Below are 14,869 nucleotides of genomic sequence, written 5' to 3'. Positions count from 1 at the left end.
TTTCCATCTCATATGAATTATATTCTAAAAGCTTTTCTATTGACATGCAAATATAGGTTTATTGTTAAGCAGGAATTGTATGTATATTGTAGATTATGTGTTCTATATATGTATACATGTACATGTATATGTACAAATACATGTATGTATATAAAATTGCATGTAATGTCTGTATTGTTAAGTGGGGAAAAAGAATAATATATATTGCCTATGATATTATTTTGTGTGTGTGTGTGAGTGTGCGAGTATGACAATTTGAAAGCATCTAGGTAGATGAGATTGTGAGTGGAATTTTTTTCCAATTGTTTTCCTTTCTCTTTTTTATCTTTTTTGTATTTATCTTTAGTGTCAGATTTTCCTGCAATGAAGACATATTCTTACAAGTTAACTTACATAAATATAAGTTATAGTTTTTGTTAGTGTGGTTAATACTGACTATATTGAGATGTATTCAATACACAGATGTGAATTGGCTGTGTTTATATTTTGTATGACACATATTAATATTACTTATGAATTGGGAGCACTACATTAATGGTATTTTAATTTTATTTTTATTCTTATATTATGAGTTTCTTGAGATTCTTTTTTGTATCCTCTACTCTTGGCACCGTTACTGGCACACAGTTGCAATAGAAATTGAAATATTGTCAGCTAATGAAGTATGAGATAATGTCCTAGACAGTAATTTCCTTTCTTTTCTGCCAATAGAGGGCAACATGAACAAGTTGCTGGACTGGTGATAGTGTTCATAATCTCCTGTCTACCAACAAAGTTCAAGAAAGTCACTATTAAACTTGCAACAAACAAAAGCAGCATAAGCTGAATCTATAAAACTTTAGTAGGAGGAACTCCTGTCTGGTTTCTCTGCCTACAGTCTCACCTCTTTCCAACTACCCACTATGGCGCTGCTAGAATTTTCTTCTTGAAGGAGAAATCTGATCTCATTCGCTTGATTTTTTTTTTTAAGCTTCACTTGAACCTATTGCCTATAAGATAAAGGCCAGTTCTTTAGTATGATATTTCACTTTCTTACAATATGAATTCAACTTTCATTTCCCACCATTCTCCACCCCTGGGAAAGTATAGTTTAGCCACAGGAAGCTATTCATGGCTCCCCAAACACATCATGCTCTTTTGTATTTTGATGCACTGCTTCTATCATTTTCCCACCTCAAATTCCCTGAACCTCTTCTCCCCATTGAATGTCAACTTTTCATTCAAGGCCTAGCTACAAGTCACCTCTCTGTGAAGGCTTTATTGATTTTCCATCAAATCTTCCTGTAAATAGCACATATCATGCATTGCAGTATTTTAGAATAACGTTGGTCTGTATTTCCTAGCTGACTCTGATGTCCATAAAGGTACATGTGTCATAAGGAAACATCTTATGCATTTTTATATCCCTAGTGCCGGGTGCATAATAAATATTCAAAATGCATATTCACTGAACGGACAAAAGAAAAGGAACTAAGCAGGAAGTTCTCATTGAAAAAAAACACATCAGATAAAATTTAATATTGACATTGCAGCATGTGAATGGTGCTTCTCACAAGTTCAGAAAGCATCAAGTGTTACTAAAAGGTTATTTTTGAAATATGCAGGAATTTTTTGGTGAATTTTAATTTCTTCGCCTCTTCTCAGTGGCCAGATTTTTTTGTAGTAGTTGTCAAGAGGGGATCCTTTAATGCAGAAGTACAGGGATATTATGTTATTTACACTGTGAGACATCCTGGTAGCACCAAGTCACTTGATTTCTAGGACAGGTAGAATTCCACTTTCCTGCTTCTCTGGAGACAACGGATGATCTACAATGTGTATGTACTTGGCGCACTCAATAACCAACTCCAGTCTCATTTACGCCTTTATGCTGAGGTCAGCATTTAAGAGGCAATGAGGGGAGAGGAAGCATTCCTTTCGTGATTCCACCTCAGACTTGAGCACCACATTATGTTTAAAAACACATGATATATATGCCAGTAAGTAGACACAGATGATGTTTTGTAGAGGTAATCATTACTATACCATCTGTCAGGTTCTGCAGTTGGTTAAAAAAGAAAAGAAAAGAAAAGAAATTAGTTTGGCAGGACTTGCTCTTCACAAAATCATGTTGACTTTTGCCAATTCCATGTAATTTGATATGCCCTTGCAAAATGAGTAAAAGAAAAGTGCTTTCACATTGTGCTATAGGAAAAATATGGCCATTGTTCTTATGACCCTTGTTAAATAAAAAAAAAATTCAAGTATGAGTTAGATAGGGCCATAGTAAAAAAAAGAGAGAGAGAAAATATAAAAGGCAGAAATACCTGGGTAACTAATTCAGAATTACCAAAACTCAAAAATTATTTGTAGCTGTAATATAATTGACATACTATTGCCATATCTTAAATTAAAAAGAAGAGGGGTGAGATCTAAAACCGTCTGGAATCAAAATATACCCAATGCAGGACTTGGAAATCTGTTTTTTTAGACTTATGCTAGTAAATTTCCACAGAAGCTGGGCATGAGTTTATGAAAGGTGACATTAACATACAATATCTTCCTAATTAAGACTCAAAGTTTTCACATGATTAATGTATTGTGAAATATAGAAGATGTAGCTGACATTACCTACTAACATTATTGCAGCCAGTACCATGACCACTATGTTTATTTCACAATGATTTTGGAAGATGCTAATTGAACTTTATCAAATAGAAGTAAAGGGCCTAATTCTGATTTGTTATCCATTTTACTTTTATTAAACAAAATGATGAATAAGGATTTCAAGTAGAAATACATTATTTTTAAAAAATTTTTAAATGTTTTTTTATCTTGAGAAGAGAGAGAGAGAACAGGGGAAGAGCAGAGAGAGAAGGAGAGAGAGAATCCCAAGCAGGTTCTGTGTTGTCAACGCACATCCCCACCGAGGGCTCCATCTCACCAACTGTGAGATCACGACCTGAGCCAAAAGCAAGAGTGGGTCGCTTAACTGACTGAGCCACCCAGGTGCCCCTGAAATAGGAATACATTCTAAATAAACGTTGATGAATGGGTTTAGTGAAGGTTGGTTTGTATGCAGTGCTTCCAGTTTCTGTTGAGTAGAGGACACAGATAAGAGAATCAAGTACCCCTTGGTTTTGTTTACCCCAGTTTTGTTATTTTCTTTTAAAATAATATCTTTTAATAAATTATATTTCCTTCTACTTACAAATCAAGTTATTTAAATGAAAGTTATGAAAAATTAATTATTTTCACAAATTTATTCATTCAACTAATATAGAACACCTACTGTGTGCAAGACACTGCAGGGCTCTGATGCTATATATCTGTCAGTTAAAAAAAAAAGATTTGGTTTATACCTCGCATTAATGGACCATATATGTCAAGCTATAAGCCACAAATTTTATGGCATTTTATTTTTAACACACTTATCAGCTCCCTCTGTTTCATCATGGCATTCCACCAAAGATTTAAGCTTCTAGTTTGAAAAGAATTGCCATCTTGTATGGCCATGAAAGGATCTGTAAAAATAGTGCTAGGTGTTCTCCTCATTTTTCACATGCAGCTCTGTGCTAGATAGTTTTCTTTTGGGGCCTTTAGTTTCAATCTCTCTTTCTCTGTACCAGGAGGCTGACCTCCGTGGACTGCATCATCTGGGTTCTCTTGCTCTCTGCTTCTCATGGTATTCAGCAGTGGGGGGCACTGGCTGGCAATATGAGTGAGAAGGACAGAGAGATTGGGATATTCTTTCCTAGTTTTTTCTTCTGCATCATGATGATGGCAGTGGCCCCATTCTCTGTGGACACAGCTCCTATCCGGTGGCTCCTCTTACAAGACTATGTATGGTCTTCCAGGATTCTGATAACAGTGTCCTCCTCTTGCCCCTTCAGGCCCAGGGGTGAAGCAGATGCCTGCTACTGCTCATCTTTGGGTGCTTTACCAGCCTCTGTTGGTTCACTTAACATCCCACACCTAAGTTACCCTTTTTCTAACTTCTGTTTAGTTAGGCACTTCCGGAGTACCCCCTGTTTCCTGCTGGAACTCAAGAGAATTCCACCCCCTCCCCAAATAATTTTATATCTGGGGAAAGGTTTTCAATGGTAACACGAGAGATTGAAAGCAATTTGAACTATATCTGATGCACCAGAATAATGGAATTCCATTTCCAAGCAACTTGAAGACCAACTCTTCTGCACTTCCAGAACATAATTATACAATACACTTGGATGGTCAATTTAATTGTTCATAAAGTTAATTAATTGACTGGAAAAGAATTCAATCCTGTTTTTTGTTTTGTTTTGTATCCAGTGTAAATACAGTGAATACTAGTTGAGAGGTTGACAAGCAATAGTCTAGGGGCCAAATCTGACCCACTGTTTTTTTGTAAATAAAGCTTTTCTACAACACAGCAACACCTATTTCTTTACACACAATCTATGACTGCTTTATGCTACCATGAAAGTGGTTAGTTGCAACAGAGACCTTATGGCCCACGAAGCCTAAAATATTTACTATCTGACCTTTTACAGAAAAAGTCTGCCCCCCTCTAGAACTAACCTATTGAATGATATATTTGCCATTTTATTTCTTTTGGCCTCATTTAGATACAATCTTTTCTGTGTCTTGTCTGCTCCATATGCTATCTCACACATATGATAGCTCAATAAATATTGATTCATGAATCAAGAAAGTGAGAATGCTCTGACAAATATAGAACTCATAACCTCAGTTTTATTCTAAACCCAGAGAATACATTTTTATTCTTTTGCAAGATGTATTAGCCAAGTTTTAGATATGGTTGTGGGAATTTGAGGTTTGATGTTTTAAAAATCAGTAAACTGGGGGCACCTCGGTGGCTCAACTCATTCGGTTGAGTGACGGATTTTGGCTCAGGTCATGATCTCACGTTTTGCGAGTTTGAGCCCTACATCGGGCTTGCTGCTGTCAGGCTGTCAGACTGTCAGCACAGAGCCTGCTTTGGATCTTCTGTTCCCCTCTCTCTGCCCCTCCCTGCTTGCACTCTCCCCCAAATAAACAAATTTTTAAAAATACATAAATAAAAATTGGTAAGCTGGCAGTTCTACATATTTAACATATGATGAATATCATTATTAAAAATGCATTTGAAGAAGTGCTTGCTGGTTCAATTGGTAGAGCATGTGACTCTTGATCTCAGGATCATGAATTAATTTAAGCTGAGAGACATATTCAAATTTTGATCACTGTTATATTTTCTAATGGTGTTGTGAGAGTGGTAAGGTTTTTAAAAATAATGTGAAATAAATGCAATGATATATTAATCTCTGAGTGGTAGAATTATGGGTTTGATTTTTTATTTGTTTTTTTCTTTATATCACTGATTTTTCCAAAAATGCCAATGAAATGTATTATTTTCATAATGAGAAAATAAGGTAATTTTTAAAATATGAAACATGTTTAGGGGTGCCTGTGTGGCTCAGTTGGTTGAGTGTCTAATTCTTGATATCAGCTCAGGTCATGATCTTACGGTTGGTGAGATCAGTTCCTGCACTGGGCTCTATGTTGACAGCATGGAGCCTGCTTGGGATTCTCTGTCCCTCTCTCTCTGTCCTTCCCCTGCTCTCTGTCTCTCTCAAAATAAATAAACTTTATTTATTATTTTTTTAATATGAAATTTATTGACAAATTGGTTTCCATATGACACCCAGTGCTCATCCCAACAGGTAATAAACTTTAAAAACAAAACAAAACAAAACAAAAATGTTTAGTTCCATGCAACTGAATATTTTATATTGCAATTTTAGTTTAAGAAACCAAAAACAGGTATTTAAATTATGAAATCTGCAAAATAAAATTGAATCTGAGAATTCTTCTCAAGCTACTATTTAAATAAAACATCCAACTGACACATATTGATTGAAAATTAGGAAATAAAAAACATTTACATTAAACAATTTGTTAAGTTTAATGTGAATTTTAACTTTCAACAGCGAACATCAAATACATCATCTCATATATCAGTGTATACATTTTTTATAGATCTTCATATTTTCATTCAATAGAAGGAAATAAAATGTCTTCAAATTTCCTTATTTATAATGGTTATTATCAATTTTAATTTGCATTATTTTGTATGAGAACAAATCTACAGTTTTTCTACGATTAGAAGCATTTAATTGTTTTAGCCCACACTTATTTTTAGTAGCCTAAAAGCACCAGTGTTTTATGTAGAAACCCACTTCCTGATTTACCTTGAAGGGAATGCCATGTGGCATATTCAAATGATGCTCTAAAAATGGTATTATTATACTTAAGAATAACCAGTTCATATTTTTTTTATTAGAAGGTCTTAAGCTTTCATGTTATGGTATGTAATTTGTCAATTATATTTCCATGGTCTTTACTGTGAGGGTAGTCCCTGCCACATGGAATGAGTCTATTTTATTAATGAACCATCATTTATTTTGACATAGGCTAGGTTCTGGTTTTTTTTAAAGATTTTATTTATTTTAATGTTGATATATTTTTTTAGAGAGAAAGAAAAAGAGAGAGCATGAGCATGGGAGGGCCAGAGAGAGAGTGAGACACAGAATCCTAAGCAGGGTCCAGGCTCTGAGTTGTCAGCACAGAGACCAATGTGGGGTTCGATTTCACGCACCATGAGATCATGACTGATCCAAAGTCAGACGCTTAACCGACTGAGCCACCCAGGTGCCCCTGAGATTTTACTTTTTTAAGTAATCTCTGCACCCAATGTGGGGGTCAAACTTACGACCCCAAGATGAAGAGTCTCATGCTCCTCTGACTGAGCTGGCCAGGTGCTCTGGCTAGGTTCTGTTTTATCTAGGTTTTAATAGGTATTAATAGGTATTGCTGATGCCTGTCTCTAGGGTGTAAATGGGTAGAAAGTAGAGGTTGGGAATAGGCTTACAGTCAGAATAAGAGAATGGTTTTTTTACCTTTTAAAGATCCATTTTGGGGCACCTGGGTGGTTCTGTCGGTTGAATATCCGACTTTGGCTCAGGTCATGATCTCACAGTTCGTGAGTTCGAGCCCCGTGTCCGGCTCTGTGCTGACAGCTCAGAGCCTGGAGCCTGCTTTGGATTCTGTGTCTCCCTCTCTCTGCCCCTTCCCCACTCATGCTCTGTCTCTCAAAGATGAATAAATGTTAAAAACAATTTTTTTAAAGATCCATTTTATAAAATTTGTCCTTTTCTATACTTGTGATTTTCTCCTGTAATCAGATTTCCATTTGCTTAGTAACTTTCCATCAGCAGCATTGGAAATAGGAATGAGTCACCACCTACTGCATGGGATTAAGGAATTAAAGGAGGAACCAAGCAAACATGAGGAACTGATCACATGATAGGACAATCACACCCTGGAAATACCTGGTAAGTAACCGTTAATTTACAAGATTATTTCATGTCCTATCACAGCAAACTAGTTAAAGGAATAGGGTAGCACCACCTCACCTAAATAAGACCAAGAGAATGAAAGTAAGCAAAAACATTACACCGAGAGACACTTTTAGGCATATCACAAATTCATGCACTTTAGTCATAAGAGAGCCCATTAAGTTCTCGCTCAAAACTTATTAATTCTTCTAGCCCGTTTTAACAATCTGTGAATTCCCTGCACAACAGAAAACGAGAAGCAGCAAATTAGAATGGGGACTATCAGTAGGTCTTGTCAGCAACAAAAACCAAAAGCCAAGAGAGAAAACAGGAAAGCTATTCAATGTAAAATTAAAAACTCAAAACATAGTTGTCTTGGGCCTGTGAATGTAGGTCAAACATTCATGCACTTCTCAAGAGCCCGTGAATGCGTAATTATATTGGAAGCACAACACAATCATTTAGGTCAATTATGAGGACATATATGATTAATAAAAGGTCAATTTCTCTTCAGGATATGCTGTCCAATAAAGCTTAGACAATTATGACAACTTTCTAGAAGATTTGCATCAAAATGATAACAAGTGAAAAACAATTTGGGTGCTGAAAAGGATAAATACCATTATATGATGCTGAGAAATGAAAGAATATATGATGTTTACATATTCTCCTAAGCTTTTCTCTCAAAAAAAAAAAAAAAACTATATAGACTTGGGAAAAACTTATCTCGAAAGCCATTTATTTTATGATCTCAATGTCTTTTTAGTTCTTTAAATTCACTGGCAAGCAGTAATCACCAGCTTATGCCTCCTTCAGGTCATTAAGTTAATTAGAATAGTCTTTCTCAGAAGTTACTCTGCTATGAGCTCTTGCCAGTTGTTAGGAATTTAAAGTCGTCACCATGGTTGAAAGAAGACTCTTTGACACATTGATAGAAGGTGCCCAAAATAGCAAGGCACTGTCCTAAATGCCAGGGACATAAGGATGAATTTTAAAATGTCACTCTCCTAGAGTTCCCCATCTTCTCAGAAGAGCACATCAGCAAATACGTGCCATTACAGAAAGCAAGTTACAGAAATAAAGAGTGGTTAGATACTATGCAAGGCACAAAAGAGGAAGTGGTCAACTCGACCCGAGGAAGAGGAATGAATGCTTCACAGAGTGGCACTTGAATCCTGAAGGACAAATAGGAGTTGACCTGGTGAGGAGGCAGAAAAGAACATTCCAGATGGGTGTGATAGCATAGAATATAGTGGTGAATTTGTGATAGTTCACTTTGTTTGCAACACAGCATCAGGGCATTTGAGAGGAACCATTGAAAGTGGGCTGAGAGGAGGACCCCTCTCTCTGCCCTGTCATCTCTTTTCAAGTTTCCTTCCTTCTGTGCAGTTGACATATGGGACAGAGCAAGTCCAGTGTCTAAGCAGATGCCCAGTAAAAACTGAAAACAGTATGCCCACTTCACAGTTGAGGAAACTGATGCTCAGAAAAGTTAAACCACGTACCTAATCCTCCTCTCTTTCTCTCTCGTTGTATAATATTTGTCTTAAAACTAGAAAAGTAAAACGTATGCCTTCTATGTTCTCAAGTGAGTTTAAAATCTTATTCATTAGTTCCAGAGGACTTAAAGACCTTATTGAAAACTGTATGAGAGAATGGAGTTTTGATGGCATTTCTTTTTAAATATTCATGAAGTAATGGTGCCATTCTTTTTTTAAAAAAACAGCTTTTTTTTTGGAAAATTAATTGACAATTCATCCATGTAAGATATCCAATTCAATGATTTTTAGTATATTCACAGAACTGTGCATCTATCACAACTTAAGAATATTTTCATTTTCTCAAAAAGAAACACTGCATCCTTAAGCCTCTAACCCCATTTCCTCCCAACTGCCCCAGATCTAGGCAACCACTAATCTACTTTTTGTCTATACAGATTGGTCTCTTCTGGACATTTTATATTAATGAAATCATACAATATGTGGTATTCTGTGACTGGTTTCTTTAACTTAGCATAATGTTTTCAAGGTTTATCCATGCTGTAGCCTACGTCACTATTTCATTCTTTTTTAATGCCAAAATATTCTGTTGTATGGATATAATACATTTCATACATTTATCAGTTGATGGACATTTGGGCTGCTTCCATTTTTTTGGCTATTATGAAAAATGGTGCCATTCTACTATTGTGTTTGTGTTATTTTTTAAAGTTTATTATTTATTTATTTATTTTTAAATTTTATTTTGAGAGAGAGAGATAGCGTGAGCAGGGGAGGGGCAGAGAGAGAGAAGGAGAGAAACCCAAGCAGGCTCCTCAGTGTCAGCCCAGAGCCCAGCTCAGAGCCCAGTGCAGGGCTCAAACTCATGAACTGTGAGATCATGACCTGAGCAGAAATCAAGAATCTGATGCTTAACTGACTGAGCTACCCAGGCACTCCTATTTATTTATTTTGAGAGGGAGAGGGAGAGAGAGAGAGAGCGCGCGTGCCCTGAGGGTGAGTGGGGGAGGGGCAGAGAGAAGGGAGAGAGAATCCCAAGCAGGCTCTGCCACTGTAACCGCAGAGCCTGATTTGGGGCTCGACCTGAGCTGAAACCAAGAGTGAGATGCTCAACTGACTCAGCCACCCACCCAGGTGCCTCTGTGTTATTTTTATTATACTAGCCTATGGATGTGATTAGCTTTATAAATATGTGCCACCAAGGAACCCGGTTTGCAGTGAGTCTATCAGTTCCCATAGTAGGTCAAGACAGATGTAAATGTGGGTACTTTTGGTATACAGGTAGTATTATATATGTGCAATCTGCGGGGGAAGCCTCAATTACAAAATTCAGGGAAGAATCTTTCTCCAGTGATTCCTAAATGGGATCATGGTCCATTCCAAACATTTAACTTTTTTTTTTTTTTTTAATTTTTTTAACGTTTATTTATTTTTGAGACAGAGAGAGACAGAGCATGAACGGGGGAGGGTCAGAGAGAGAGGGAGACACAGAATCCGAAACAGGCTCCAGGCTCTGAGTGGTCAGCACAGAGCCTGACGCGGGGCTTGAACTCACGGACCGTGAGATCATGACCTGAGCCGAAGTCGGACGCTTAACCGACTGAGCCACCCAGGCGCCCCCCAAACATTTAACTTTTGATTGGAAGAGAGCAGAGCAAATAACTTAGACCCTAGTCAGATGGGTATGATTTTTCCAAAGTCCTTTCCTGTTGGATTCAATATTCTAAGAAAGAATGAATTCAAGACAAATAAATGACTACCAAGTACAAGACAAAAATACCTGGAAGGAATCTTGAGTAATTTCTTCCTAAGTGAAAGGAGGTTAGGAGGAAACTTTTGGATTTTATCTTACAGGATGTTGCAATTCAAGGACTATTAAATTGTGTATAATGTACAATCCCTTTTGTGCCAGACAAAGAAGTTTCCTGATTGTACTCTTGAGATATTATAAAGCATTTCTAAGGTTGCTGTTGAGCTAGAGAATTGTGAATTGGTAGGTTTTCAAATAAGTTACTCCAGACCTCAGTCTGGTCTAAAGCTTTCTGTTTTTACAATTAACTCCTCATGTTTCTTTGTTGAGTGTGTGTGTGTGTGTGTGTGTGTGTGTGTGTGTGTGTGTGTAAAAGCTAAAGATAGACCAGGAAGCATCTGGGGCCTTTTGGCTGTAGAGGGGAATCCAGATTTCTGAGGGCTAGCTATCCACTAAACTGGATACACAATGCTATCTATATCTGTCCAAAATGCCCCTAACTTATTGTACTTTGTGTTAATACTATGAGTTTTTCATTTATGAGTGAAGCAGGTGGGTCTGTCTGAAGATAAACAGTATAAGGCATGAATACTTCCATGTTGTTTGGTTGACCTTCTGAGGGATTACGAAGAAAAGTGGGCAAGTCAAGCTTTGGGCTGCTCTGAAAGCCATGCTTTCTTCTTGATGTCAGCTCTCTTTTGGTCTGCATTTCCAAACAAAGGATTATGATTAAGAAACAGTCATCAAGGGGTGCCTGGGGGGCTCAGTTGGTTGAGCATCTGGCTCTTGATTTCCTCTCAGGTAATGATCTCACAGTTTGTGGGTTAGAGGCTTGCATCAAACTCTGCACTGACAGAGCAGGGCCTGCTTAGGATTCGCTGTCTCCCTTTCTGCCCCTCTCTCATGCGCGTGTGCTTTCTCAAAAATAAACATTTAAAGAAAAAAGAAAGAAAAAATCAAGAGCAGAAGGAAAAGATTGCTAGCAATCAGTATGACCCAAAGCTGCGTACTGGTCAGGTAATGCGAGATTCTACTGTGTACACAACATGCAAAGTGCCACATCAATGCAACCTCCTTTTAATTAAGACAATTTTGGAAGGGCATTTCTCTGGTCTCCACAGCAAGATCCTTTCTCCTGTAACTAAAGTAGGAAGGTTACATTTCAAGTTTTTTTCCTAAATATCCTTCATTATTGGGGGAAATAATGATGAAAACATCAATAATATTTATGGAGCACTCACTATAGGTTGCCATTTAATTTAACGCTATTATTAGTCCCGCTTTGAAGAGAGTAAAGCAGAGAGAGGTTCACTTACTTGCCGAGGCTCACGCAACTGGTAAGTATCAGAGCCTGGATTTGAAGCAGACAGGAAGACTCTAGAGCCCAGGCTCTCACCTAATCAAGAAAATTTTCTGTATCATAACTTAGTGTTATAAAACATTTTTCCTGCTACTTTTTAAAATATCAGGTAAGTATTCAAAGTAGATTTATGTAAACAACACACACAGCAAAACTGTAATACTATCTTTATTTTCTCAAAAAAATTGTTTTACATGCCCATTTTGTACCAGGGAAAAGATTTTTATGTTCCTTCAAAATGAGGGATTTTGCTGGGCAACTGTTAAAATTACTTTGATGATTCCAGTCGTGCATCGCATAGAGATTTATGACAAGTATGTAATCTGTTTGTCACCCAACTTGGATGATTTCCAAATGTTTCCTTTTAGTAGTTCTTGATTTTGTTTAGATTTTTTTTCAATGGCCAAATAGTCAAACAACATTGTCTGAACCACGTTTGCTCCCATCAGGGAAAACCAACGTGTTGAAAGATGGCTTTGGTTATTTAAAATCCTACTACATTCACTTGCAACTTTGAAAAGCATTCATGCTTTAGTGGACTGGATTTTTAAAAGGAGAAGAAGAAAAAATAAAACCAAGTTTGAGGCTCAAGTCCCTCCTTTGCTATTTGCTGCATTTTTTCTACTCTTTGCGGGCAAAAGCACGCTGAACAGATCAAATCAAACTGTCCGAAAAAGGCTGTCTGCATCCCTCATGTCTAAAAGAGAAGGATTTCGTTCCCTCTCCTTCACACATCAAAGAAGGCACTCGGGGAGGAAATAAACCATAATTAAGCATGAGCGACCAAGGAGATAGACCCCTTCCTCTGCCGTCCCCATCCCCGCCCCCCACGCCCTGGCAACAGTCCTGGGCGCGAGCTAGGGCCGGCCACCGCAGCAGCTGCATGGAGCGCGCGTCCACGCCTGCGCCCGCCGCCAAAATCTGGGCGGCGGCGGGGCCGTCCCCGGGGGCGCGCTCGTTCGGGAGCGCGCTCATGCAGCGGTTTTCTTCTCCCACAATCCAGAGGCTGCGGCGCGGGAGGGGCGGAGAGTCGGCGGAAGGATATGGGCGCGGAGGGAGAAGCGCGCTCCCTTTGACGGAGGGTTCACGGCACTGGTTGGGCGGCGTGGAGCGGGGTGTGATGCGGCACTGCGGTTCTGAGGCCGTTACTCCGGCTCCTCCAGAGAGGGCGGTGGAGGAGGCTGGAGCGCGGTGGTGATTTTGTGCCAGGGCTTCCCAGAGGCGCGCTGAAAAGGCTACGGGGCTGAGGAAACTGGGGGGTTAGGGACACACATTCAAGCCCCCACCCCCCGGGAGGGGAAGGGGGCTGGAAGCGAGGCTTGAGGTCGGCGGAGGGATGGTGTCTGTTCGGGGGGAAGGGGCGAGCCCTGCCTGTCGTTGGTGAGGGGCTGCGGGCAGGCGAGGCTCCGCGGGTCGTAGCGGCTCCATGCCCACTGGTGGGTGGAACGTGTTGAGCGGGACGCGGAGGTCGAGCCTGGTGGCCGCTCGGAACCCTCAACATACTATCTAACGTGGTATTTCATTTAGCCCACGTTGGGATTAATTCATTGCGGGCAGCTTCGCTGGTCTGGCTCCTCCAGGAGCTAGGCAACCTTGACGGGCTTTTTGTCTTGCTGCTCCAGCCCCCTTTCCCTTCCTCCTCCTCCAGATGCCTTTTCTCTGCCCCTCCTCGCCCGGTACAGACATTTCCAGCGCAAGCTGCCGCTCGTGGCTGCTGTCGAAGCCGCTTCTCGGGATTTCGGCTTGTTCCCCTCTGGGGTGTTTTTTGAGGAGGGAGAGTTTTTCTCCCCTCCACGATGGGATTTTCTTCCTGTGCCAAAATGGACTTTCACTGATTTCTACTTACTTCTTCAACGTTTAGTGATCAATTCCCTAGGCGTATTTTTGTGGTAGTTCCCTTTTTCAAATACATTATCTGTAAAATGGAGAACGAAATTTTTACTCCCCTCCTGGAGCAGTTTATGACCAGCCCCTTGGTCACTTGGGTAAGTAGGGTGTTATTTATTGTATCTTTTGCTGCATTATTTGTGGCTGCAGAGAAGGGAGATGGGCGTTCGTGTCCTGACGATCATTCCGTTCTAGGTTAAAACGTTTGGACCTCTGGCTGCAGGAAATGGGACCAACCTGGATGAATATGTGGCTTTGGTTGATGGGGTATTCTTGAACCAGGTCATGCTCCAAATGTAAGTGTTCTTTTCTTTCCTAGGGTAACTTGTTTTCTTTGAAAAAGGGCATACTGTAAACTTAGAGATTTTATGTTTTAAGCTCCTAATTGCTTTGGCCAGAAGAATTCAGGTGGTTTAAGAATTGGACCTTGAAAGGAGTGATAATCTTACCTGCCCAGCCCATTTATCACAGTCTAGTAATTACGCCTATTAAAATTGTGAAACTTTAATTTTTCATTCTGCAAACCGTATATTGTCACTTACTGTCTTTAAGTGTTGAAATCCAAATCACGTTGTGTCCCCTAATTGGTAAATAGAGAAAAGAGAATATGGGAATAGTTTCCTAAGGGGGAATAAAGCCTTTACTGTGAAGTTATGTGTATTAGATGCAGAAATGTCTTATTAACCCTTGTATCTAAAAATAAGTGGCTGAGATTTTGAAACTGGTGAAGTAATAACAGATTTCAAAAAAAAGAATTTCAAATAACAGTTCTGATTGGTGAGAACTGTTGCTGTGGCAAGTAATTTAAATGGGTACAGTAACTCAAGTCTGATTAGATTATTATGTGAATTGTTAGATTAATATTGGGGGGATCATTTTAAAGTATTTTTAAAGCTAGTTTTGAAATGCGGGTAACTGACATCTTGATGACAACTAGATAATGATTTTAGTAGGCAAATCTTTGTCTTTTATGTTTATGATACTTGGGTTTGTATTCAGTAGAGAAGTACTTTTA

General features: G+C 39.0%; 1 protein-coding gene across 7 annotated transcripts in view; it reads left to right on the top strand.

Annotated features, from left to right (window-relative positions):
* Positions 1–13,073: 13,073 nt before the first annotated feature.
* The window catches only part of CCDC88A (coiled-coil domain containing 88A), a 141,743-nt gene continuing 139,947 nt past the window's right edge, over positions 13,074–14,869 (top strand). For 4 of the 7 annotated variants that reach the window (XM_042932307.1, XM_042932304.1, XM_042932302.1 and 1 more), the window contains exons 1-2: positions 13,078–13,952; positions 14,050–14,150. In XM_042932307.1, coding sequence (XP_042788241.1) covers positions 13,890–13,952; positions 14,050–14,150 — 164 coding nt within the window. In that variant the 5' untranslated portion in view covers positions 13,078–13,889. Of the gene's footprint in view, positions 13,953–14,049; positions 14,151–14,869 lie in introns of all 7 variants that reach the window. The other 3 variants (XR_006200674.1, XM_042932306.1, XM_042932305.1) reach the window with 3 other exon arrangements.

Source organism: Panthera leo, chromosome A3 (genome assembly GCF_018350215.1).
Source record: "Panthera leo isolate Ple1 chromosome A3, P.leo_Ple1_pat1.1, whole genome shotgun sequence".
NCBI classification, from domain to species: domain Eukaryota; kingdom Metazoa; phylum Chordata; class Mammalia; order Carnivora; family Felidae; genus Panthera; species Panthera leo.
Note: the sequence above shows the minus strand (reverse complement) of the source record. Positions and strands in the feature narration are given on the sequence as shown.